This window comes from Streptopelia decaocto, assembly GCF_964273445.1.
Source record: "Streptopelia decaocto genome assembly, chromosome: Z".
In the NCBI taxonomy this organism is placed as follows: domain Eukaryota; kingdom Metazoa; phylum Chordata; class Aves; order Columbiformes; family Columbidae; genus Streptopelia; species Streptopelia decaocto.
Genome location: NC_138657.1, coordinates 60,688,598 through 60,713,934, shown reverse-complemented (window position 1 = coordinate 60,713,934; position 25,337 = coordinate 60,688,598). Strand labels below are relative to the sequence as shown.

The 25,337-nt window shown below is 40.1% G+C and overlaps 1 protein-coding gene across 9 annotated transcripts in view; it reads right to left on the bottom strand.

Moving 5' to 3' along the window:
- The window catches only part of LIFR (LIF receptor subunit alpha), a 56,148-nt gene that overhangs the window by 21,261 nt on the left and 9,550 nt on the right, over positions 1 to 25,337 (bottom strand). For 6 of the 9 annotated variants that reach the window (XM_082075808.1, XM_082075809.1, XM_082075812.1 and 3 more), the window contains 9 exons: positions 12,696 to 12,846; positions 11,879 to 11,999; positions 9,713 to 9,864; positions 7,824 to 7,987; positions 6,700 to 6,874; positions 6,153 to 6,422; positions 3,755 to 3,884; positions 1,783 to 1,946; positions 680 to 825 (listed from right to left, as the gene is read on the bottom strand). In XM_082075808.1, the coding sequence (XP_081931934.1) occupies positions 680 to 825; positions 1,783 to 1,946; positions 3,755 to 3,884; positions 6,153 to 6,422; positions 6,700 to 6,874; positions 7,824 to 7,987; positions 9,713 to 9,864; positions 11,879 to 11,999; positions 12,696 to 12,774 (1,401 nt within the window). In that variant the 5' untranslated portion in view covers positions 12,775 to 12,846. Of the gene's footprint in view, positions 1 to 679; positions 826 to 1,782; positions 1,947 to 3,754; positions 3,885 to 6,152; positions 6,423 to 6,699; positions 6,875 to 7,823; positions 7,988 to 8,150; positions 9,356 to 9,431; positions 9,541 to 9,712; positions 9,865 to 11,878; positions 12,000 to 12,695; positions 12,847 to 13,122; positions 13,222 to 25,337 lie in introns of those variants that run through there. The other 3 variants (XM_082075813.1, XM_082075816.1, XM_082075815.1) reach the window with 3 other exon arrangements.

The window sequence follows — 25,337 nt, the reverse complement described above, 5'->3', positions numbered from 1 at the left end:
AGGCAGCAGCTGGAAGCCTTATGCTGGAAAATCTGAACCCCACTCAGAAATACCACCTTGCTCCAGAGGTTCTCTCTCGGGATTTCCTACTGATACACTCAGTGGGAGAATCCTTCCCTAACCTCTCTGCATCACTGACGTTCAAGAAGGCTTAGCAGCTCCGTATTACAGCCACATGCAAGTCAATTGCTGACAGTAAGCAAATGAACTGTTCTCTGAGGGAAAAAAAAAAAAAAAGTTCAACTACAGACTGCAACAGACAATCTGAAACAGCCACTGTGGAAGTCTGCAGGGCAGAAACTCATCCTGGAAGAAGCATGTTCTAATGAAGTTTGCACCAGGAAGGACAAAGCTCAAGGACTGTTACCTAAAGGGTCAGCATAAAGCACTTTGCACCTTCCCCAAGTACCAAATAACATGATGGGTAATTTGACTTTCCTCAAAATTCTTTAAAACCAACCCAAAAAAAGAGAAAGCAGGCAACAACAGAGATGAGCAGAACTTTTATGATTTTAGTAGATGAACTTCTAGTCATTACTGCATTAATCATTTAATAAGAGGACCAGAATGAAACTCTTACAGAAAAAAAAAAAAACCTTAAAATGTGATTAGTTCAATGAAAAAGACCAACATTTGAGCCGAAAAAAAAAAAAAAAATTCCATCAAAAGTAATACTTACCAGTTTTCGCTCAGAGTGACCACTGCTAATTTCAATTTGACACAAAAGCCTGATCTCAGCAAAGCTGCCATTTATAAACCAGTGCAGACGGATGCTTGTAGAGCTGTTCCCAGAAACAGTTAACTTTTCTGGAGTTTTTGGATGAACTTGAAAAATAAAGAAAAAACCTTCAGTTCTAAGAAAAAAACATTCACTTTAGTTCAGAAAAATCATAATTTAAAAGATCAAGGAGAATCATACGGATAAATAAGTGATCTGATCAGCAACTAGGACAGCTGGTGCTGGGAAGGTATCCGCAAGCAGTCTCATTCCTGATGGTCTTCTCTGTAAACAGATTTACTTACGGCAGAGCGTACTGGCAAGTGTGATAACAAGTTCAAAACACAGAAAAACATTTCTCCTTACTTTATCAAAAAAGTGAAACAGGAGCTATTTCAGATGACCACAGTGATGGATGAAATGCACTTGATTTTGCTCACCTTCTGGGAACTTTTTAAGTTGGAACTTGAAATCTGCAGACTAGGACAGGGTAGGGCTCCTAAATGACCCCTCCCTCACCAGAAGTCCCTTCACATAATTTTTCAATAATATTCATTACTACTATTCATACCAATCAGAGAAAAAAAAAAAAAACTGGCAGGGAAGACAGCACTAGAAAGGTGGTCATCTTCTCCCTTTCCTTGTTTAAACTGAAGGTCTAATGAAAGAAGTTATTTCTTTCCACAAACTGTGACAGCAGATGATCATGGCTTTTATGCACCTAAATTTTTAATTATTGATGTGTAATAGAATATGAAGTAATACATAAAGAGTAACTGGATAATTATTACATCACAAGTAGCATTTAGCCGTACAGCTGTGTATCCAAACTGGTAGGATTGCTGCTAAGAACTGGCATCTCCCTGTACACCTAATCATTGCCTCAGGACATGTCTTAACCTATTTTCTTTTCAAGTTCAAATTATTGAATGCAGCGAAATACTGGTGACAGTAAAGCAAAATAATGACAAGTTTACCATGTCAGAGTTCTTCAAACCCAAAACAAACAAATGGCTAGGATGCAGTAAATATATCTGTCTGCCTTCATAGATCTTAAGTCTTACCTCTTTGAGTTAAATCAACCATGAGCGATGACTCTGTTTGCCCAATAGGATTGGAGACGCCTAATATGAAATCGTAGGTTTTTTGATCAGCCAGTACTGGAAAGCCACAGACACGCTCTCTGTTCATTTCATTGACTTCGCATGAAACATTTTTACCAGATATTCTACAAAGTAAAATGGCAGGGGAACAACTTAATTTTTGAACTATTTTTAGCAACAGTCAGAAGTCTAGACCAAAAACACAGTAAAGAATGATGGTTTCGCTGACACATGGCTTACAGAGTGATTTGATTGCAGAGGCATAGCTAACACCACAACACAGGTTAAAGTGGCATCAGTCATGACTTGCCCTGTTCTCACGTGAAACTCTCCTCTTCCACTAGCATAACATTTCCATCCTCTCACTTCTCAAAAGCCTGGAAAACAGGTAGGTCCTGTAAAACCACCTCACAAGTCACAACTAAGATTCTGATTTAAAGTATCTTTGTTCGGATCAGCATACATTTGCATTTAAATAGTGTTCTTAATTGCTTTCTGAACTGGGAAATGTGACACACATTACGTCTTTCTGTCAGCCCTGCCAAATCCAAACTAAGGTTTGTTACCTGGGATACATCCACTAGTCTTGGCTGGTTTTAAATCAAAAGCAGGAGAGCCAGTCTGTTAATGGCCAAGACCAGAGCTGCATCATTAGGGGTAAAATCTAAACTGTGTTTCTGTATATATGCATGTATATAGAAGCTGCTTTAAGTACAATCTGTGTAAATCTCTCACTGAGTAGCAGAAGTTTAACTTCTTCCTTCAGGCATTTTTATTGTGTTTTAGTTGAGTTTTGAGCTCTCTCCACACCACACTCCCTATTTCAATAGCTCGGTGTGGGCTGAGAACAAGGATGAGAATATTTACCCTGAAATACATCACATTAATCTTCTCACAGCTTTGGGCTGAGCAAAACAAGTCTGAACTACGTCCTCGTTTATGAGCTGAATATGGGCAGCCAGTGACTGGAGCTCAATTCCTTTGAATACCTGCTCTGTTTTGTCCACCTCTTTGCACCCTTCCCAATGACTTTTTTAGCACTAGCATCGTGGATGACATCTGTGACCATAACTAAATCCTCATTGCCTCTGACTTGCTTCAAAGCCACCATGAGACTCCATTTCCCATCAATTTGTGTGACTCAGGCCTTTCCTGGCTCCTTTCCCTGACTGCTCCTTTGGCATTACAGGGGAGCCTCCTTGCCACGGGAATCTTGTTAACTCCTCACTAACTTCTAACCATAATCACCAAAGAATCCCATTTGCAAGTGCTATTCGAAAACAATGGCTTTTAGTTTGTAAGGTTTCACATGGCCTGTGATGCAAGACAAACTGGTGGGACACCAGTCTTCAATTTTTCTGTGGATGATGCCAGTGTTATTAATCTCTTTCAGTGTTTTCCAGGTAACATGCACTTCGCCTGGTCAGCACTAGCTAGGTTTTAATGCTGGGAAGAGAATGGGTATGTTGCTATTTTCCCTAGTAGCATTTGGGAAATGCCCCATGCCCTGTCTTATGTTTGTTTCTCAGCGAGTTTCTGTCATTCGGCATAGCAGAAGCTCAGTAAATGGCTGACAGATGATCAGAAACAGGTTGCATATAAAAAAAAAAAAAAAAAAAAAAGTGAATGACTCCTACTATCTCCCTGTATTTTCATAGTGGTCTTATCTACATGTTGGCAGTAGCCTGACACACTAAGGCCTTTATTTTGTCATGAGTCCATGATGGCATAAATCTTTGGGAAAAGTCATCCTTAACCCCAATTGGAATTTTGCAGAGCTAAACAAGGGTTCTCCAAAAACTCTTGAAAAGTATTTTAGGCTGTAAATATGGAGGCTATCTCATTTAAATAGGCATAGGGCAGTAAGTCACAGACAGCGATAGACGTATTCCAGTTCTACCCTTTTACTCCTTTTAGGGCTGAATTGTTTTACCTTTCAAATAAACTGTATTTTGTTCTTCGTTTTCCATATAGTCCACTGGGTCTGCCTGGTTTCCAGGTGCATTTTATTATCAGGAAGTTGGATGTTTCACAGCTGAGGTTTTGGGGAATATCAGGGGCATCTGTGGCACGAAAGAAAGCCAAAACAGTTAGCCAATGTTTCGGCATCCTAGTGGGTCATCAGCTTCCTGAAAGCATCACCATTCCTTCTCCTGGGTCTAGACTGCATGTCTCACAAATACATGGTAATAGTTACGCTCCAACCATATAAGTAATATGCTTTAAAAAACCCCCAATAAAACAGATGGATAATTGTTGTCAACCCCATCTGACTAACATTTGACTCTAGGCTTCTAACTCAGTGGGTAATTTGGTAAATCACATGCAGATATGTTCACAAACTCCAGGCTCTGACCTGGAAGTGTTTCACTGAAACTCTGCCAAACACTTACAAAATTCTGAGCATCAGTTTAGCCGCTGAGCAACATAGGAATGCTGTCAGCCGTGCATCACATTTTCTGACATGCCAGCCCCACCACCTCTTTGAATCGTCCAAGCAAGTCATGTCAAGGAGATGTTGCCTTTAGCACGAATTTCATGCTGAATTTTAAAGTTAAAGCAAGGCCTGAATGGCTTGTTCTCTTCACCATTGCTTTGAAAGTGCCCATCTTTTTCTTGTAAAGCTTGTTCGTAAAGCTTTTTCTTTGCTCCCATAGTAGAACAGTGTTGAAAGCCTTCCTGAAGAAGATGGGCAGTGTTCCCAACAGAGAGGGTAACCATGCTAAGGCAAAACTAAGCAGGGAACTTATTTCCAGTCTGATACACTGTTCTCCAAGAGGTAATACAAAAATATCCACACAGCTGCCCTAGAGAAGGGGCACTAACAGAAGAGGCAACATTGGCAGGCTTTGTTCAGACTATGAGCAGCAGACCAAAAAGAACACTTATATGCCAGACCTAGACTTAACCAAGGTGGTGTGCATCCATATTTACTTCCTCTACCTTTTCTTCTCCAAATGCCTCTTGTAAGCAAAAGCATCATGACAAGTTCTCTCCCCTCCCACTAAGTAGGTACCAAAAGAAGCAGCCCTATCAGGAATAGACTTCACTAGATCCCAGCTCTTCAAAAACCACTGTATGGGAAAAACTTATAGGATTATCACAGCCTTTGTTCATGAACCACTGACTTAGTTACCTATAAGATTCTCCCACAAAAAAAAAATACTGCACAAACAATGTAAAAATGGCATCTCACTGAGAAGCTGTAAAAGGTTGAATGTTGTTTTTCATTTGCTATCACACACTTAATACAGAAAGTCTGTGACAGGAGGCACAGTCTGGAGTCAGGTACACACTTTCAAAGTAATCCCAGTCTCCTCTCCTCTCGTCTCCTCAGCCCCAAGGACCCTAAGTTCAAAGGCAGGCATTTGTAATGGGGAACAGGATTCTAATGGGCAGCTATCGGAAGATGATAACTCAACAAACCCCCGTGAGGAAACCAAGCAAAGCTCTGAAGTGACCCTTTATATGAAAGAAGAACCAAGTACTTCCAGTAGTTTAAGAGGCATCTGTATCTGGAAGAGATTTCTGGGGCTGGTATGATAACACAGAGAAGATACACAGTTATTCAGTATCTTTAAAGAAAATACTCAAAGAATGTTTAGAAGATTTTCCAGGAAAGAGGAGCTGTCAGCTGGGTTCCTTTGCTGTGATCAGTTCCAAGGGAGCTACTGCCCTGGTGAGCACCTGTTGTTACTTTAACTGTTTTATTGTCTTCGTCTGACTGGTTGCTAAATCGATGTTTTCACTTGCCCTTACTCTCACCTTGTCATGGACCAAACTAGAACAGATGTAAACCTAAAGTGAAAGAGACCAAGGATGAATCTTCATATGGAAATAAGCTACTAAGTATTCCAGATCATGAAGAAGTGCCTTAGATAAAAAGATCAAGGAGTGAAGCACTGGACCAGGTTCTCAGAGAAGGGGATTTACAAGGATATCTCCTCATTCTCAAAGTCTTGGTGTCTTCTCCATGCGCTAGAGCAGGGGTGTCAACTGGGGGCCACATGAGACTCATGGTTGCCTTCAAAGGGCCGAATGTAATTTTTGGACTGTATTAAGTGTAACTACTCCTACTTTTATACAGACCTAAAATTACGTTCGACCCTTTGAAGGCAACCGCGAGTCTGATGTGGCCCCTGGTGAAAATGAATTTGACACCCCTGGGATAGAGTTTCTACAGTGAAATCAAACAAGTTCAATCCCAGTTCATCCTCAGAAAACAAAGACCAGGGGAAAAAGGACACAATATTATTTGTTTCCTACCAGAACCAAAAAAGTGTCAAAATGATTTTGACTTTCCTAAGGTTAGTAAACATAACAGTACATACATCCTACAAACAAGACAGTTCCATCCATCTCATCTCCAGACAGTATGCACACTACATTTGTCCCACTGGTATCTGAAGCACTGGCATTTAGTACTCTGATTGCACTGCTCCGACTGCTCAGATGTATCATTGGGTATATTTCTGGTCCATAAGTCATCCGTTGTATCTGCTGTCCTTCTTCATGGACACAACAAATTGTCACATCTGAACCTACTGCCACCACAGTGTCCTCAGGAAACACTCCACTCCCATGGGGCTCAGTATCTTTTCCTAGCAGAGAAGAAAGAACAGAAAATAAAACCAAAAAATCCTCACATGAACAATTTGCCATAAACATGTTGCTGATCAGCTGAAATGTGACTTAGGAGCACTCCAATGCATACAAGTCAATGTTTACTAGGTTTCATTAACTAAGGATTGCATTATTTCTCTCATCAAAACACAACTAGAAACAGCAGCCCATTGCTGCCTAATGTTTTCCCTCTGATTTTGGCTTACTTTTCATAAAGCAATCAAAGTCCACATGGTGGCAAGGGAACAAACATACCAGGCACCTCTGCTACAGGGCTCCAGTCACTCCAATCCTTGGGGCCAACAAACTGTGTTATATTAATATAGCAGCGAATCTTCACATAATGCGATGTACACTCCAAAGGCATATCTGATGTCCAGTTCCAAGAAAGAATGATGTCTTCATGAGTCAGTTTTGAATAGTAAGTTACCTACAAAGTTTTCCCCCAAAAAAGAGAGAGTTTATGAACACCTGTTAGCAATTAGTTACCATCTTCCAGGTGTCAACAGAATGGCAAATTAAGTGAAGTAAAACACAAAATCCTAATACATATTAGGAATGTCCCACCTAACTTAGTTGTGTTGTGAATCTACTTGGACAGAAGCCTAAGATGCCACCAGCCAGGTAGACTGCCAGCCAGAAATACCAGAGGGCAGACATTTGAAGGAGAGCAGGAAACTCGCCAAGCATTTGAAAAGGTAAATATTGCAATGCAGTAGCCTGGGCCTCTCCCAGTATTAGTCCCAGGCCACACATATTACCTCTTCTCCATTCCTAAAACTTAGAGGACAGAGCTATAAATTAGCCTGAAATAACTGTTATTGCCAAAAAAAAAACCCAAAAAACTGAACATTCAAAGATCACTAAGACTTCAGACACTGTTGTAAAAGCAAAGCAGAGATAATGGTGTAAAATATCTGCCAAAGTCATATGCAAATACTAATTAAAATCAAAACAAAACAACCAAACAACCAAACCCAAACAAAAACAAAAAGCAAAAACCAAACAAAAACCCCCAAAAAGACCCCCCAAAAATCCCAAACATGCAAAACCTGTACTAATTTAAACACATGTACGCAAAACAGACCAAAACAACAACAACAAAAACCCACAAAACCCCAAACAAAATAACAAACAAACAAAAGCCAAACCAACAACAACAAACACATACCTGTGACTAAGTACTGACAGTATGGTGGCCACTGTCTTCAAAACTTCGAAACTTAACAAGCAATTACCTACCAGAAGCATGACTACACTCAGGTTCTGCAAAGCTCTACTATCTTCATTATTCTCAGCTTCCTTCAAATCACCTCCCAGAATATTACCAAGGGCACACATCATACATATGTTTTTCATAAACAAAGTAAAGGACTTACTTGTGTGACTTTTTCCATTGCTTCTTTACGAAGTATCTGAATCTGCCAAAAGGCATCCAGTCCATACGGGAAGACTGATCCATTATCACTCCACTTCAGATTTAACGTGGAAGTTGAAAAGTCAGGTGTTAAACTAAGAATGCGTGGAGTGAGAGGAACAAATGCTTGAAAAGGAGAGAGGGAAAAAAGCCACATCCAAGTCATTAGTCAGCAATACCAGCCCTGCAGGTGTTTAACAGCCACATGTCTCTGCTCTCAACTGGCTAATAGCCATGCAAACATGTAATTCAACCTCTGTAATTAGAATAAGATAGGCTCTGTCATTACTTGAACATGAAAGTTCCCAGGAAAGGACAGGTGCTAGTGAGTCATCAGGTAGCATTTTCTTCTAACACATCAACATGCAGATGTGTGAGTAACTGATCACGAATATGACTCTCCATAATGCATAGTAAGGAAGACATATCTTTCACAATCTTCATTCAGTGCTGCAGGGCTAAAGGAAACATGGCATCAGTCTTTGAAGTGTACATGAGAACACATCTAGGGAGGATGATGGAAAATCTCCCAAAGGAAGAACTGGGGCTTGGCAACCAGCAGGAAAAAGGGGACATGCAACAGAAGCTAGAGTAGGGAGAAAGGAAAGCAGAAGCACAGGGTGGAAGAAGCTCACATGTGCCTCTGAAGAAAAACATGAGGAATGTGATTTTACGCTACAAGAAATATCAAAGGCATGACATGGTGATGACGACAGGACACGGAGCTTAAACAGAAGCATCTCTTCTATGAATGGGTCATGGTGAAGCAAGAAAGAGCCTGAGTACCAGGCAAGGGTTATGGTAGTACAAGGGTTATGGCAGTTAATTGGGCCTGGTGCAGGATAAATTCTAGTTTTAAAATGTGTGATTTATGCAACTTTGGTCTGGCCAAGGCTCTGAAAGCCTGCAAAGCACGGTCAACACACTACCTGTGATAACCAGAACCAGAGAGACCCACCCTGCCCAACATCAGCAAGATGCTGAAGAAGCCAGTGTGTTGCCCACATATTTTTGAGTTCAGTTTAGTTAAAGTTCTTGAGCTGCTCTCAGCTGAAGAGAACACTGAGCCACGGATAAGAAGTGCTACTGACTTTAGATTTTGACTGCACTACACTAAAGAAATAACCAGGAAAACTGAAACCAAAGAAGAAATTATGAGCAAGTATAGCAGATGGTGCCAACACTGTCTTCAGCTTACAACTTCATCCCTTGGGAGGAAGGAAGTGCGGAAAAGTCAAATTTATCTATGACTGCAATATAATGCAGCCTACCTCTCAAGCATAAGTGCGTTTGCTCAGTTTCATATACTTTTGAACAGAATGGGTAAGTTGTGCATATATTAAGAAAACATGATCCTGTCAGGAGTGACATAGCTGCCCTTAAAATTTTGTGATACTCCAAAAATAAACTACTTAATTCTGCAGCAGTTCAGCATTTAAAGTTGGAGAACAGGCACTAAGAAGTTCATTCTTCCTTTACTGGGTCAGGTCTGAGCTAATGCACTTTATGCTTGATGCAGGTATTTGGGTATGTAGATTAGGAACTTATTTACAAATCCTTCCTAACTTACAATTATGAACAAACAAGCAGAGGAAGATGTAACAGTGTTGAACTTTGTTTTTTTCCTCATATTCTGCTCTTGATTGCTATGATCTATGGATAGAGGCGTTTTCTTTCCCCTGAAGGGGAGAGAAAACAACCTGTTAGGTATGGCAGATTCATATGGACTCAGCACACAAATATTCTACATACAGGAACACTACTAAAGAAAACTTCAAGTATATACAATTCTGGAGCATTGTTAATCACTGTATAAAGGCCTTACATACACACATAAAACCTCATACATACAGATGTCCTTCTTCTGAATTTCAAATTCTTTGGTAGTCAAAGGAGTTCCAGAAATGCTGTTCGTGGTTATTGTCACCGTGGTGGAGCTCTCTGGGACTGGAATCTCAACCCTTTTCTCCTTAGTTTTAAAACACATTGAAGGCGGAAGGTCACTGAAAAGACAGAGAGGATTAAGCAGATATTTCAGCTGAAGGAAGCTAAGGCAAGCTAAGTCCTGTTCCTAGGACACTAATAAAACACAAATTCTCTGTAATATAACAGAGCTCCATGGCAAGTCTGTGAAGCAGTAAGACTTTCATAGGCTTTGGTTAGTATCAGATTAACAGGCATTCCCTGTGTAGCAGTTGTATAATGCAGCTAGCTAGGTGTTAAGCCTTGAACTGAAAAATTGACTTTTTAACCAAAAGACACATTTTTGAAACCTTTAGTCACCATGAATCAATATTTCAAAATAAGCAAATTAATCCAAAAGTACCTCCCCCTCCCCTTATGTTTCCTGACTCTCTCTCCCTCCATTACTTCTCAAACTGATGGCATACGGGTGCAAAGAGCAGGTTCATCCATTTGTGTCCCCATCTCAGAGCAAATCTTTTAGCTCCCTTCTGCTGCTCAGCTCACAGGGAAAGCGCTGAGGGCAGTAGAGAGAACTGCTAAGATCCCAGATGGAAATACAGGCTGTGCATATTGTTTGTGCAGTGCTCAGCACAATGTGATCTGGTGTTTGTCTGCAGGTCATAGATACATACAGGAAACAATAATGGATGGGTCAAGTCCCTTTGCTCATTATCACTGATGTGCAACTAGAAAGGCAAAAAGTTTGGAAAAATCCAGACCTTCCTCTTGGGGGAATGATGGGAGGAAGGCAAGCAAAGAGAACAATGCCAGACTTCCTGCTGAGGGAGTTACTCACTTATGAACTGGAACAAGATCCTGGAGCTCACATCAACCGGAGTCAAGAGCTTGGGCTGAACTTTTAAGATTCATGCAAGACTCTGGGCTAGTGGAGGCCAGCTGAGACTTGAGTGCTCAGAAAGGCTATTCCTCTTCTGTACTGAGATATTATTAGAGGATGTTTGGGTAACTGAAAAACAAAATCTCTTTCCCTCAGGGAGATCTGCATTAAGCTCAGTCCTCAGCCTCTCTGCTTCAGGGACCAAAGCCTGTTCTGCTTTGCTAAGGAGAAACAGCAGCAGCTACACAACTGTTCTTGTTTAGAGGGCAGTACCTCATGAACTCTACATTCTTGAACCCTGGCTGCAATGTCACACAAATGTGTTTTGGTTTTCTTTTGTGTAGAAATGATATCTGGCAATGCAGGAGGAATAACTAGATGCAGAAAATCAAACATGTAGGTGGAAGAAGTGCAGCCAAGCCCCGGGACCCCAAGGACAAGTCTAGGCTGACTGCAGAATTTACAGGAAAAAAGACAGTACTAATATCTGGATTGGGGGCAGGATTGAGATGCAAAAAGGATTTGAACTCATCCCTAGCACATGATAAGTATTTGGCAGACCCACAGCATGGGGAATTGCACATGTAGTTCTCATTAGTGAAAAACACACTGAAGATTCAACTTTTTTAACTTTTCTCAAAATTTTCAACTTGCTTTCACTTCGAGAAAGCTATTGTAGTTGTGGAATAATGCTTATGTTTCCTCTAATACTGTGTTCTCCAGACAGCTTAAAATTTATAAAGGCTGTAAGACAGCCACCAAGAGATTTTTCATGTTTTTCCACATGTGAATCTCAACACTTATGTCATATATTCTACCACTTTGGCCCGTAGCATCAGGATTCAGTTGTTCCAACTATAATTTCCTTTTGGATTGAACCTGGTATGAAGATGTCCCTCATGAAAACTCTGAGCAAGGGCTAGGCAGACACACAGAGAAGTCTGAGTAAATGAAGTCTGAGTAAATGAGCTCTTCCAGCCCTTTGAAGAGACCAAGCAGGAGATTTTGGCAGAATTGTTAGCATGAAACAAGACTTTGCCAGAAACCCTGCCATTGCCTGAGCTAACAGTGCCTGGAGGGAGCACCACCCAAGGAAAACTGATGGGGAGATGCTCGGAAACAACAGCATCACAAATTCCATGGGCAGTGACTGAGGAATAAGTACACTTTCATCACAATTAGGCAGTTTTCAATCAGGTATACAGCAGACTTACTTGGTAGTGTAGCAAAAGTCAGTTTGTCCATGTCTTCCTTTAGACGAGACATCCCAAGTACAGATCATTTTACGTAAATTGTGCGTTACGCATTTTAAATTCTGAGAGTGCCCCAGAGAACCTGAAGTCATGTAAGAAATACAGACACAAACTGCAGGTCAAAAATTACCAACTGTAAAACACCTGCTGCTGTTCACATCTAGAGCCATTCTTTTTATATTTTCATTGCATGCATGTCTGGCCACTATTTTAAAACTGTTGAATTATTTGTGTGCCTGATTACAGACAACCACAGACTGTCAGATTTCTAGAAGTACCTAAAATCTGGGTTTATACTTGTGTCCAATGACACAGGCAGCTGTCTCTTTCCACAACAGCCATTCCGAGCCTAGCCTAATAAGCAGGCTTTGGGCCAATGGCAAAACCACAAGCTTTGATGATAAACTTAATGAGTTTTTTGCTCTCCTCTGTTGTCTCACATAGAAGGCAATTAATGACAGAAGGGCAATTGAAGATAATGTGTGAAATTGTTGCAGATACCGGACACACAGCAAGAAGGTCTCAATGTGGACATTTACATCAACTGCATATGCAGACTATCACAGTTGCATTGTGCCAACTTCGCACTGGTTTACCAGATGCCACTGGTTGCTGGAAAGCAGAGACCAGGACTGGTAGTACCTCCATCTCTAGGATGGTGTAGGACCACAAAGGTGACAGTCTTAGAACATACAAATCGTAGGAAAGCAACATAAATGCTGTCAGGGCAGAAGATACAAAAAAAAGTAACTAGTGAACTGCATTGCAATAAACTTACCTATCTCTTGGCTATATATTAAGCTTAAACATAAAATAGCTAGTACTAAAAGGCAGCGGAGGCTTGAATTCTTCCACATTCTTCAACTGTTGTTTTCAGAACAGCAGCTTCAGGCAGGAATAAATGTCATCTTCCAACAAGCTAGTCAGATCTAAAATTAAAAACAAAAACAAAAAAACCCTTTGAAATTCCAGAGCTGATACTCTGCAAACACCACTTCTTGTTCCATTTGTTTTTCCTCTTCAGTACTGCTCCCAGGCATAGCAACTCCTTCCCTTTCTTTGTCTGGCAAATAAACCTTTTCACTGCCCCAACCACTCCTTGATTAACATGTTTTCAGAGAGGTGTTTCAAAGATAACCTCAAAAATCAAGACATGTAAAACCCAGTTATCCACAGGCCTCCTGCAGGACTACCTGAGTCCTTACCTGGAGTCCGGTGTCCAGATCTGGAGCCCTCAGCACAGGAAACACATGGACCTGTTGGAGAGGGGGCCAGAGGAGCCACAGAAATGATCAGAAATGAACAGCTCTGCTGTGAGTACAGGCTGAGAGAGTTGGGGTTGTTCAGCCTGGAGAAGAGAAGGTTCCAGGGAGACCTTATTGCGGCCATTCAGTATTTAAAAGGGGCCTCTAAGAAAGATGGGGACAGACTTTTAAGCAGGTCCTGTTATGACAGGACGAAGTGTAATGGTTTTAAAGGAAGAGAGATTCAGGTTAGACATGCGGAAGAAATTTTTTACAATGAGGGTGGTGAAACACTGGAACAGGTTGCCCAGAGAGGTGGTAGATGCCTCATCCCTGGAGACATTCAAGGGCAGGCTGGATGGGGCTCTGAGCAACCTGATCTGTTTGAAAATGTCCCTTTTCATTGCAGGGGTGGTTGGACTAGATGAGCTTTAGAGGTCCCTTCCAACCCAAACTGTTCTATGATTCTATGATTCCAGAAGAGAAAAGACACGGCAGGGTATTCCCCTAGAACAGGTCACTTCAACTTAGATTAAATGTCACATTCCCAAAGCGTCCTGTGTACCATGAATGGAAATGTCTTCTGTTTTGGATATGGGTTCAAGGGGACAGTACATCTGTTTTCCTCTCTCCTCTGCTCACATTTGCTCCTCCTTGAAGTTACGGGATGCTCAAGACACTGCAGAACCAGATCTGATCACCCAGGATCAGAGGTTCAATATGGTGTTAAGTAATAATTTCTAGAGGGGAAAAAAAAAAAAAAAAGAGGCATTTCTCTACTGAAAGACACTTGTTGCTATAAATATTAATCTTAAGGTGAGAATTATCTAGAATACTCCATTTAATGTGTTATTTGAAGATTAATGGGTTACATGTTTTCCAAAGAGAAGTTCAACTGTTCAACAGGATCTGGGAAACACATTCAGTTCCCACATATCAGCCACCATCAACTTTTGTTCTCAAAAAGAAAACTGCAGGAAAGCTTGTCTTAAAGCCCAGTCAATCCCTGGTGCATTGTTTCCCTGCCACCTGAAAGCTCTGAGGGCTTGAGCACCCTCCCAGAGACCATCACTTCCAGATAGCAAAAGGCCTTCCCTTGGTGAACAACAGCAGAAGGGACATCTTCATGTAAGAATACAGCTGAGCCAGCCCCTCCTACAGAGCAGTTTTGTAGAACTCAAAACATTTTGTCCAGGCTACTTCTTCCACATCTCCAGTGGAAAGACTCCTGACCTTGTCTTAGAAGTCTCTTCTGAAGCTAGACGACATCACTGTCAGATAACAGACCTTGCCTAAAAGCCTCTGAAATTTTTAAAGAAAAATCTATTCACTGAAGTCCTCTGTGACACCAGGAGTATGCTCCCTCTTCCCTGCAATACAACTGTATATTTTTTATTATTCTTTTTTAAGGAATTCTCTCTCGGGGGACATCTGGGAATGCCCAAAATGCTGTTCTGGCTCTCACCAATCTCCTCTGTGCAAGGACAAACATTTCAGCACTATGTCAAATAATCCTGAGTTGTTCACAAGCAGCCACTTTTTTTCTCTAGGTCTGCAATAAACAGAATGAGGGAAAGGCACAGGCAGCACAGGACCTGAGAAATGGTAAAGGTCAGTGTTAAATCTGCAGGGAAGAAACACCCTTAAAACTTAACAATTATTTTATTTTCACCATGTTCTCAAGCTACCTGAAGACCTCACTAAAAACATACTGATTTAAGCTATACTACCCCAACACACATTCAGTTCTTTTTATATATCCCTAAACTGCAATATCCATGCCATGTAACTTGTTAGAGGCCAAATCAAGAAAGAAGTCTGACAAATCCATGTTCATCAAGAACCCACCAGCACATAAAATATAATAATATCTACCCCAGGATCCCCCCACTGCGTTTTGGTGTCACTCAGTGTGTTTATATAGTATTTGTCCACGTTACTAATGAAAATATGGGATGTTACCTCCAGCTTTAAACTTTGCTTACAAACCTCTAACTTCATAAAAAACATGAAGACCACTCAGGCAGACCTGGAAGTTACAAGAATAAAATGACCATTTTCTAACTGTGAATGTACTTGTCAATTATATGTTTGTTTTCAGTACTTCTTCAAAGGCCATTTCTGGTTTGTAGAAAAAACCCAAATCAAAATCTCAATTTTTAAATCAAAATTAGTTGACAGTCCCCTATCACCTATCAGAAGCCAAGGAAATAAAGGAAAAAAGGAAAGCACTGGTGCCACTAGAAGGAAAAAAAACCCTGCATTGTGAAGTTAATTAAATCCCAAGCCTCTCACTTTCTAAACACATTATCTGTACAGGATTGTGCAAAATCTGTTGGCTCATGCCAGATTTACAAGGTTGATTCAGCAACTACACGTGTTTCAAGAAAATCTTCTGGTTGTCTGCATACTCTTCCAATATATAGCTTACTGAGTAGTCCCCCGTACTGCAGAAGTTTTAAGAGTAACATCATAGCTGTGAATTACAAGAAATTTGAGTCATACCAAATTCTCCTAACTCAAGCATGGTTTTAATTTCTGTTTCAGAGTCAGGCATTGAAGTGAACCTATGTATTCTCATGCAGAGCATGATGAGTGTCTTGTAAACCACAATCTTTCGTAAGAAACGTAGACTCCCTGACTCTGTCTTCTTATACACATTTTATAGCTTGCTGAAAAGTTGGCAATTTGAAGCCTCATGTTGCATAATTAAATGTCATTAGTCAGAAGAAAATATCCCCGTTTATAGGCTTATTTTAATCATAAAGTTACAAAATAATTCAAGTAATTATAAATACGAAGTTCACTTTCTTCGGATGAAAGCTGCCTTCAATCAGTTCCAAGGCTCATTCAAACACGGCATGGAGGTTTTTCTTTACCCTGGATAGATATGAAAGCACGTTATCCTCTAGGCAGATATTCTCTTAAAATGGATAGGACAATGTAAGAGTCAGAGATACTTTTTTAGGACAAGAAAGCTCAATGTTGTCAGAGGAAGGCAGAACCTTGACCAGGCCTAGCTGGAATGTAACAAGAGTAGCTGCTACGAAGTGTAAATGTCTTTACATTGTAAATATTTTTTTTAAATGAGACAAAGAGGGATCAGCCCATTGTCTCCTCCAGAAAGAGCAACTGCAAGTAACGCATTTTTAACACATTCAGCTTAAAAAACACGAGCAATAGCACATCCCATAACAACCTCATTTCCCTGGGCAATCTATTTGTGTCACTTCACTGGGACTATTATTAGTGTTCCCAATGTGCTATACAACTATCTCTTGCTCCATTTTAAGCACATTACTTTGTCCTATCTTCAGCAGACAAAGAATGGTTTATCTTCTGCCTTGCAGCAACCTCTTACATAGAAGGTGGCTGATACCAGGTCTCTACTAGCTACTCCCTTAAAAACTCCGTATGTTTTTTACCCTTTCTCAGTCTGTTTCTAGATTTCTGGTATTTTCTGGGATTACTATTTCTCTGTGGACCAAATCTGCTGCATCCTTGGTTTTGAAATATTTCTGTTCCCTGCGGCCTGAGAATTACAACGCACAATGAAGGAACTTTTCTAAGGCAAACCTATGCGTGGCACGTGTTTACACAGTCCATGCTATATTTGCTTTTCTGTCAACATTCAGACCTTGTTGACTCAATTACAGCGTGTGCTCCAGCCCCGGATACTACTGTATAAAGCTGCCACGTAGCTGTTTATCTAGTACTTCAGACTCCAATCTCATCCTCAAACGGACTGCAAACCTCCTGACTTAGCATGAGTATATTTGCACAGCAAATTAATCTTAAAGATCTTGCCCCAAAAGTTCTTTCACTTTAAAATTTTAAAATAAGGAAAAAGCCTCCCATAAATCTATGCTAAGGAACATCATTGTGTATTTATCCAAAAATCATTGACACATACCAAGAGCAAAGGCACAGCAGGCTTCAAGATATGTGTACCTGTATTTAAGAGCTGCAACTAAGTGCAGGATTCCACATTAACTGCTGGAAGTCACAGTACATGGAGATGTCCTGGCTTTGCTCAGGGCTTTATGTTGTGCAGAGGAACTATCCCTGTGCCTGTGGTTAGGAAGAAGTAACTTTGAAGTGTATTTTATGCAGATAAACTCATGAAGGAACAATTAGGTTCAGATTCTTAATCACTGAAGCTAAAGGAGGGTGGCCCTTATTTAAAACAGCTGAATACCAACTGTGCATTTTTAGATTATATTTAAAGACATTTTGATACATAGTGCACCTATGGATGATCAGATAGAGAAGAAAGGAAAAGTATGTTTGAGACATTAAAGTGCACCTGGGAAAATATCTGTGGACTGCTTTCCTTCAAAACCTTCACAGCTGTAAAAAAGGTTAAAGGTTCTGTGACAAGGTGAGAAAACGAGGGCAGCACCAGCTGTTTGACACTGACATCCTATGACATTACCAGTCTCTTTAGACTTAACCTCTCAAAGAGAAAAACAGATAGCTGGTATCTCTCCTACTGACTGTGTTTCATATTATGTATTTCTTGGCTCAACTGGTTCTGCGTATCTTTTTTTAAAGCATAGCTGACCAAATGCTCAGTTATCATCAAAGGAAGAAAAAAAAAAAAAAAAAAAGCATTTTCTTAGTTGTAACAGCTCAGTTCTCTGAGCATAGAAGTTCTCCAAAGCTCTGTTCTACTTTTGAGTTTTCTGGTCGCTCAATGTATTTCATTGTCAAGTGCATGGAAACCACTTTGAAAACAAACAAACAAAACAGATTAAAAAATCAAAACTCTTTCTGGCCTGCTTTCTGCCTGCAATCTGATCTGACAATCACAAACTTCCAGGTTTGGCTCTAATGAATAAATAATCTATGAATTGAGGATCAGTGGCCACATTTTTTATGATATTTTTTTTTTTTTTTTTGCACTCCACAAGCAGATACCAGAAAAGAAACGGTTAAAAAGGTAGCTTATACAAAAAGTTTAGAGAAACTGTAAGTGGAGAATACGAAATGAAAGCATGAAACCAGTAAAAACATATGTATTAATCATAGTAGAAGAAATCTGTTTGTTGACAAATTTTCTCAAGTTACAACTTGTTTGTTTCTCCACAGTTAAGGGTATAGTCATAATAATTTACCAGCAAATAGAACAATAAAAGGTCTCAAGGAAACGACACCAAAGCACACCACCAAAAAATTCTAGAGACTGACAGCAGGCTCTATTTTTTGCAATAATGAACAGCCATCATGCCAAATACAGCCAGTCAGAAAAGCAGGTGCTAAGCATGTGCCTAGATCAAAACCTTATTGATGGAAGAAAAATTATGCTGCTTAGCAGGTGGAAAACACTCATTTTACTTGTCTCTGCCCAAAGATACTAATTTAACCCTCAACGTGAAAGCAAACACGCCTATATCCAGCTAAAAATGAATACATCACATTACATATCCTACTATTGCCAACAGAAAGCTTCCAAAAAAATCCCCTATCTGAAAGACCATGCCAGAAGTACACATTTCTGGGAAACCAAGCAAAATGCCAATACAGCTGACAGTAAAGACAACAAACACAGAAACAGAAGATGAACTGGCTTTCTTTCGAACAGCTTTGCTGATCCCATAGCCTTCAGTCTTTGACTTTAAAGCTAACTGAGTAATAAAAAGAAATGAAAGTAGAATTAATAAGATTCATTTGAGGGGGTCTGGCTGTTTTTCAATACAGTACATTCTTCCACCTCCTCAAAAAAATTTCCAAAGTTGAGACAAAAATCTCTCTTTGGTAATCTAAATTCAGGCTTTCCCTCTCTGTTTTATAACATGGCAACATTCCACGTTATAAAAGATTCACAGGACATGAATCACTAAAACTCGTTTATAAATGAAGGCTGAATCCCATTTGGGAATCCGGCTTTCCCCGGTTCTGAGGAATTAATTTAAGGATCTGCTATTTCTCTTTCCGGAAGCTGATAAAATAATTCAAGTTGCCTATCTGCACTCTCCTAATCTGCAGCGGAGGAAAAGGAAACAAATACAAGGTGTCAAGACATCGTATAGTAAATGGGCAGGGGTGCACAAGGCCAAAATTTCAGTCCTTTGAGACAAATTTCGTTTTGTTTTATTTTTTTCCTGTTAAGCACGAGGAGAAACATTCCCTCCTCACTGCTTCCTCTAGCTGCCAAACAGCAGCACCACCTCTGAGATGCTGGGAAGCCACCACAGTTACCTGGCCCCCACCTCAGCCTGCTTCTGCTCTGCAAGGTGAAGTGAGATGTCAGGACACAACACACAAGCTCAACACAAGGATCGACACTTTCACAAATTCGTTTTCAAAGTTCCTGGTCACAAGCGCCATCTACAAAGGCAACCATTTTCGCCAAAAGTGTTACCAACGACAGTAAAGGTGCACCCTAGCTGGAGTAAATATTTCACCTGGCTCAGAGTCTAAGGCCAATATGCAGCTGCAACTGTTTTCCAGTATTTCCAGTTCTTCCTTTCTTCTAATCCCAGGACTGTTAAACATTATGGAAATGTAAATAATCAAGCTGCAGACTGGGAAAGCTGGTGGATACTTCCAGGTAGCGATGAGCATGAGAAGCACCCTCACCTGGCAAAGAGATGAGAGAAATCTCTTTGCATGGGATTTCTTGACTTCGGGAGGGTGATGGATGAAGACTACACACAGGACAGGGATCAGAAAGGTTTGAGGTCATTCAAGGGTGATATTATGAAAGCATTTTGTCCCTGTTAGAGAGCACAATACACATATGCACACAGAAAGAAACTGAGACTCTTAGGCGTCCCCTCATACAGAAGAAGTAGATGTCAATTAGTTTAATCATAGAAACGGAATCAATTTTGAGAAGGATTTGGAAAGTACAATGGAAGATTCCTTCAGGTTACTCATGTTAAACAAAGAACAACCTATCAAACAAGAACATGCCAGGTGGTTTATAGAGAGAATTGGGAAGAATATGCCTGCTGGGACAGCTGGGCTGGAGATAAAAAAGAGGCACAGTGATACTGAAGAGGCAGAGCAGTGGAATGAAAGGGCAGAATGAAGCAGAGATGCTGTAGTAAATTATGATTAATTTTTACCACAATTAAAATTGAACTTATCAGATGACTTTTGTTGTTTGTTAGTTTGTTTTTCCAAGCTAAAAATGCATTTTGCACACTTTGCCTTTTGTTTTCACTGAATTATGCCTGTTTTCAGCTAAATCATACGCAAGTTTGCAAATTGTTAGTCCTACTGGAGTCATTTGCCACACATTGCCCAGGGTACACCATGGTCATTGCATCTGATGTTCCTAGCATGAGATTTTTGGAAGAACAAAGACACTGACAAAAGAAAATTGAGTGTCTAATTCCGAGTCTGGAAGTCTTTGCCCATATCAATTAGCCACCAAGCATGTGGTTAGATACAAGCACATTCATCACTACTAGGAACATAATACTGCTGTCCAGATGGTAACCAGAGAAAACAAACTATTCTGAGAAACACAGTGAATCCTACTACTACCAAAACCAGATTAAATATGTTTTGGAATATCTGCAAGCCTGTTCACAATTTATCGTTGTTACATATTAGGCAAATGCTATTACAGATTACTCCCTAAGCCTTATTAGACATCAGAGAAGGCATGCTAGAGAGGCCTGGATTGCAGTCGAGTAAAGGTTGACTTCACTGTGCAGCTATTTCCTCGGTGGGGTCTTTCTATCCAGCTGCAGAGTTTCATCCAGCTTGTAAGGACGCAGTATGCTGGATGTCACCTCCTCATTCTGAGTGAACTGAACCTGGGCAGCATGTTCAAAGGTTATTCCAGGGGTAAGAGGACAGACAAAGTATTATCAGATAAGCCCAACATCCTTAGGAAGTCAGGGCAAATTAACAAGCACAGAATCTTCTCCTGTAGAGGTGCAGATGGAAAACACCTAATCATCTGAACAAAGGAAAAAGCAAAGGGGTGAAGGTTAAGGGACGCTACCAGCCAAAAGAGAAATTTAGGCTATTGTGCTGTGCAGGGGAAGGAAACGGCTCAGAGCCGCAAAATACACTAGTATTTTAACCCATTCAAAAATTTTCTTGATACTTACTACAACTGGCAAATTAATACTGCGTAAGACAAAGGATTAAACTTACGTATTTGCGTAAATCTGATACAACTACACACATTTCCTGATATGCTTGAATTTGGTGACCTCATGGTTGACACACTTCCTTGAATTCTTGCACTTCACAGAGTAGTATGGAACAAGTACACCGAGCAAAGGCACACGAGTCCAACTACTTTGCATTTATAAAAAACACTGCATCATGAATGCTGTGGCTAAACACCATGCCTTTTCAATACTCAATACAGGTACAAATCATAGAAACAAATATACGCACATTTTTTGCAGTCCATAAACCTAGAATCAAATGAAATTACAAAGAGGTCTCCCGCTTCTTCAGTGCTTGCTGAATGTTGCTGACACATAACTGAAATAAAACACAAACTATTCCAAAGTACATTTCATTTTTAGGGGGTACTGTCAGTCTCTGTGTAGTTCTCAAGGAAGCATATCTTCAGAGGAAAACACCATTTGCCCACATTGTCAACTGTGTGAACCTCAACGTGAGGCTCAAGGGCTCGACCACATCACTCGGACTTTACCAAAAGGGCTGCAGAAAGAAATCGCTGTTCCTCAGAAAAGTAATATTATCTACATAATTCTGTCCCTGCCAGTTCTCTTCAGCTCTTATGTCCTTATGAACTAATAAACATTAAAGAAGTTGACCTTATTAATGAAAGAGTTTATTTTCCTTAATCTGGCAATGTCCAAAAACTTATTTTGAACTATGTGACCTTTAATCTTCTTTCCATCACAGGAAAAGCCTATTTAGTTTTATAAGAGAACACTGATAATCACTGAAGCAATCCCAAGTGTGCTTTTTTGAACAACCGGCAATGACCTGAGGGTTGGAATCCTTCATTGTTTACAATAAAACCTGTGGTATTCAAATTATTTTTAAGGTACAATGAACTAAGTCCAAAGAAAGTCTGTCTTCATGTGTACAAACAACATATAAATAGATCAAATACTGAAATGTGGCTTTCACATTAAATAATATATTGAGAATAACTAGCAACAGTTATGCAATATCCTTTTAGAGTGAATGTAAGGAATGAAAGTCACTTACGAGAAATAAATTGATTTTTTAGTAATCGAGGGAATGGGCAGTTCCTGAAACTACAGATCTATATTTTCTGATAAATTATTATTGTATTAATCTTTCTTGAGACTTTAAAAGCTGTATTTCCACTCTTAGTAAGTACCAGACATGTCACATGAAGACATACTGCAGCATGTTATCATGAATAGGCTACCCTTCCACTGCAATGAGCAAATGCTTTTTTCTCTGCTCCATTCCCAAGAGAATGCTCATGTGTTGCCATCCCCTTCCAACTTCTCCAAAGAAGGAAGGTCTACAATATAGTATGAAATTATCAGAACAAGTCTGTCCATGCACAATTACATAGCAGTTGGCATTTATTTCTTTCACATACTGTTTTAGTTGTACATAATTCCCCTCCAGCCTTTCATGTATGCATATACATGCATATCCTCCTTTTAAGGAGGCAAAACGTAGGAATTAATCCTAAGTACTCAGAAACAGAAATATTGTCTTCTACAGCTGATATGCATCAGAGCTGGTCTCTTTCCTAATTAACTTTTGGAGACCCAAGAGAGACCATTGCCAGGATATGAAGAATAAATATTAACTCTTGCACTTGTGCATGCATGTACACGGGCACAGCTACTGGAAACTGAGACTCACTCTCTCTCCCACATGCATACCTGCTCATGGTATCGGCACCATCTCATTCTCTTGCTGATCACAGACTTCGTGGGAGTCATGGACCCGAAAGACGTACAGGCAGACCTAATCCAGCTGTCTGAAGCCAATACTGCTCCCCTTTGTCCACTCTGCTCCTCTCACAAAGGTCTCCAGGTCCCTGCAAGGGACTTATGGTCCAGTTGTGGATCCTTTCTCATAGCAGCAGAGCTAGCAACTCAGTGCCTCAACATGAACTGATTCATTCATGTTATCCTTTCCACCCCTCTAATAGACTTTCACACCCCCAAAATAGAGACAGCCTCACCAGCCTAGTTCTAGTGTACTCCTGCATGTTATCCCCAGCATTACAAGCAGGTAGCACTTCCTTAACTGCATTGCCCTAACTGAAATCACTGACAGCACTGCCAAAGGCACAAGATGTAGTTGTCTTACAATTAAATTAACACCTGCCTTTCAATTTCAAATATCTCAGGCTGAATACTCAGTTTAGGAAGAACATTGTTATAAAACAAATTGTATAGAAAAGTTAAAATGTTGTTTTCAGGTTCTGCTAAATGACTTCAAATCTGGTTCAAACAGATTGAGATCTCAGCCCATGAGAGTGAAAAAGATACTAAAAAAAATCCTGAATTTGCTCATAATAGTCAAAATGAGAAGTTTCCATCTTGTCTGTTGGTTGGATCTTAGAATATTTCTTGATTTTGCATGATGTAAATAAGCTAGCAGCTCTTCAACTGTTTAATGGAGGGTCTCAGAATGGAAAATACTGCTATGAAGTACTTTGCAGGGGGATAAAACACTTGAGCATACTTTGTGCCATTAAAATTCTCAGAAAAAGGAGAAAAGCAATGAAGAGCTGAACATTTTAAAATATGTAAGATGGCTAGTACCCATATGTATCATTTTTATTGCCGTGAAATAAAGCAATGCTTTTCTGTCTTTCCCTTTAGAACTTAGCAAAAGCAGTGAATTGAGTCCCTGTAAATAATCCATCAGCAAGTGCTGAGACAGCAGTGCCTGTAAGGCTAACAATGCCTCTCCTCATTTAAAACTGAAAGCAGCTCATAGAAAATTGCGACTGCTACTAATAGGACATACAGTGAGTCAGTTCCATAAGTCTCTCCTGACGTGATTCACACTTAGAATAAGAACACAAAACAGAAATTTTCAAAGCCACAACTGCACTTCATCTCACATCTTTGCATCATTTTCACATGACCAACACTACATCATTTGTAACTTGCATCTGCCTCTTCTCTGTCAATGCTCTCTTGAAAGCAAGATTCTTCTCCTGAAGGTCCTTTTTTTTTTTTCCTTTCTCTTCTCAAGGGTGACTATAAAAAAGGCTGTGGCGGGGGAAAAATAACCTTGGAATTTACACTCACAAGTCATTCCAACTTTGCTATCTCTGTTTAACAGGGTTCTTCCTTCCTGCTATTATTAGTAAATCTCACGGTTCACTTCTCACAGTATTGCTCTGGCAGATGATGTACAAAAGAAGGATTTCTTACTTACTAGTTTCTACCACCAACAAATCCTGTATACCTACACACTGGCATGGAAAAATCTCTTCCCACAGAAGGCTGTTCATCGCATTTTTCATGCATTGCTGCTGATATATTTAACTTTCTGTTTCACGACTCAGCAATGAAGCAGCTATTGTTTCCAAAGTGCTGAGCAAGTCTGACTGTGGGAACAAGAGACGTGCGACAATTCTCAGTGGTCTCTCTGGTAGCTGCAGATTGAGGTGCCCAGGCAGGCGGGGAGAAGGCTAGGGTGAGGGGAAACCTAACTGCAGAGATGAGAGAGTTAATTGGACAGCTGAGCTTTCGGTGTACTTTATAGGAATGGTGTGTTCTGCTTCAGTTCGTTTTGCATTTCTTTTCCAGTAATATGTTCCTTAGGAAAATTTCTGCTCTTTATGCATCTAATCAGGTCCATCCAGATACACAGTGCATGACTCACAAGGTCAAGCATGTTCTTATAAGTTTACCTGTCTAAATCCAGAGACCTGCAAAACCTCTAATGTAAACATCTTTTGTGTGTGTGTGTGTGTGTGTGTGTGTGTGTGTGTGAAATCCTCTTCTACAAAAGCTTTTGCCAACCTACCTCAACCCAAAGGCAAGTCATTAGAACATAGCATTTAAAAATAACACCACCTCAAACATCTTTGGAGAATACTCTGCTTTTCCCAGTTTTCCATATTAAAGAGCTATACACTGGATCTGTACAATGATCATATTTGCAGAACATATTTAGATAATAATGCATATGCCTCACGGACATAAATATTTGACTTTAGAATACTATCTGCAGAAAGTATTTTTAAGCTGTGGAAGAAGACATGAAAAAATCCG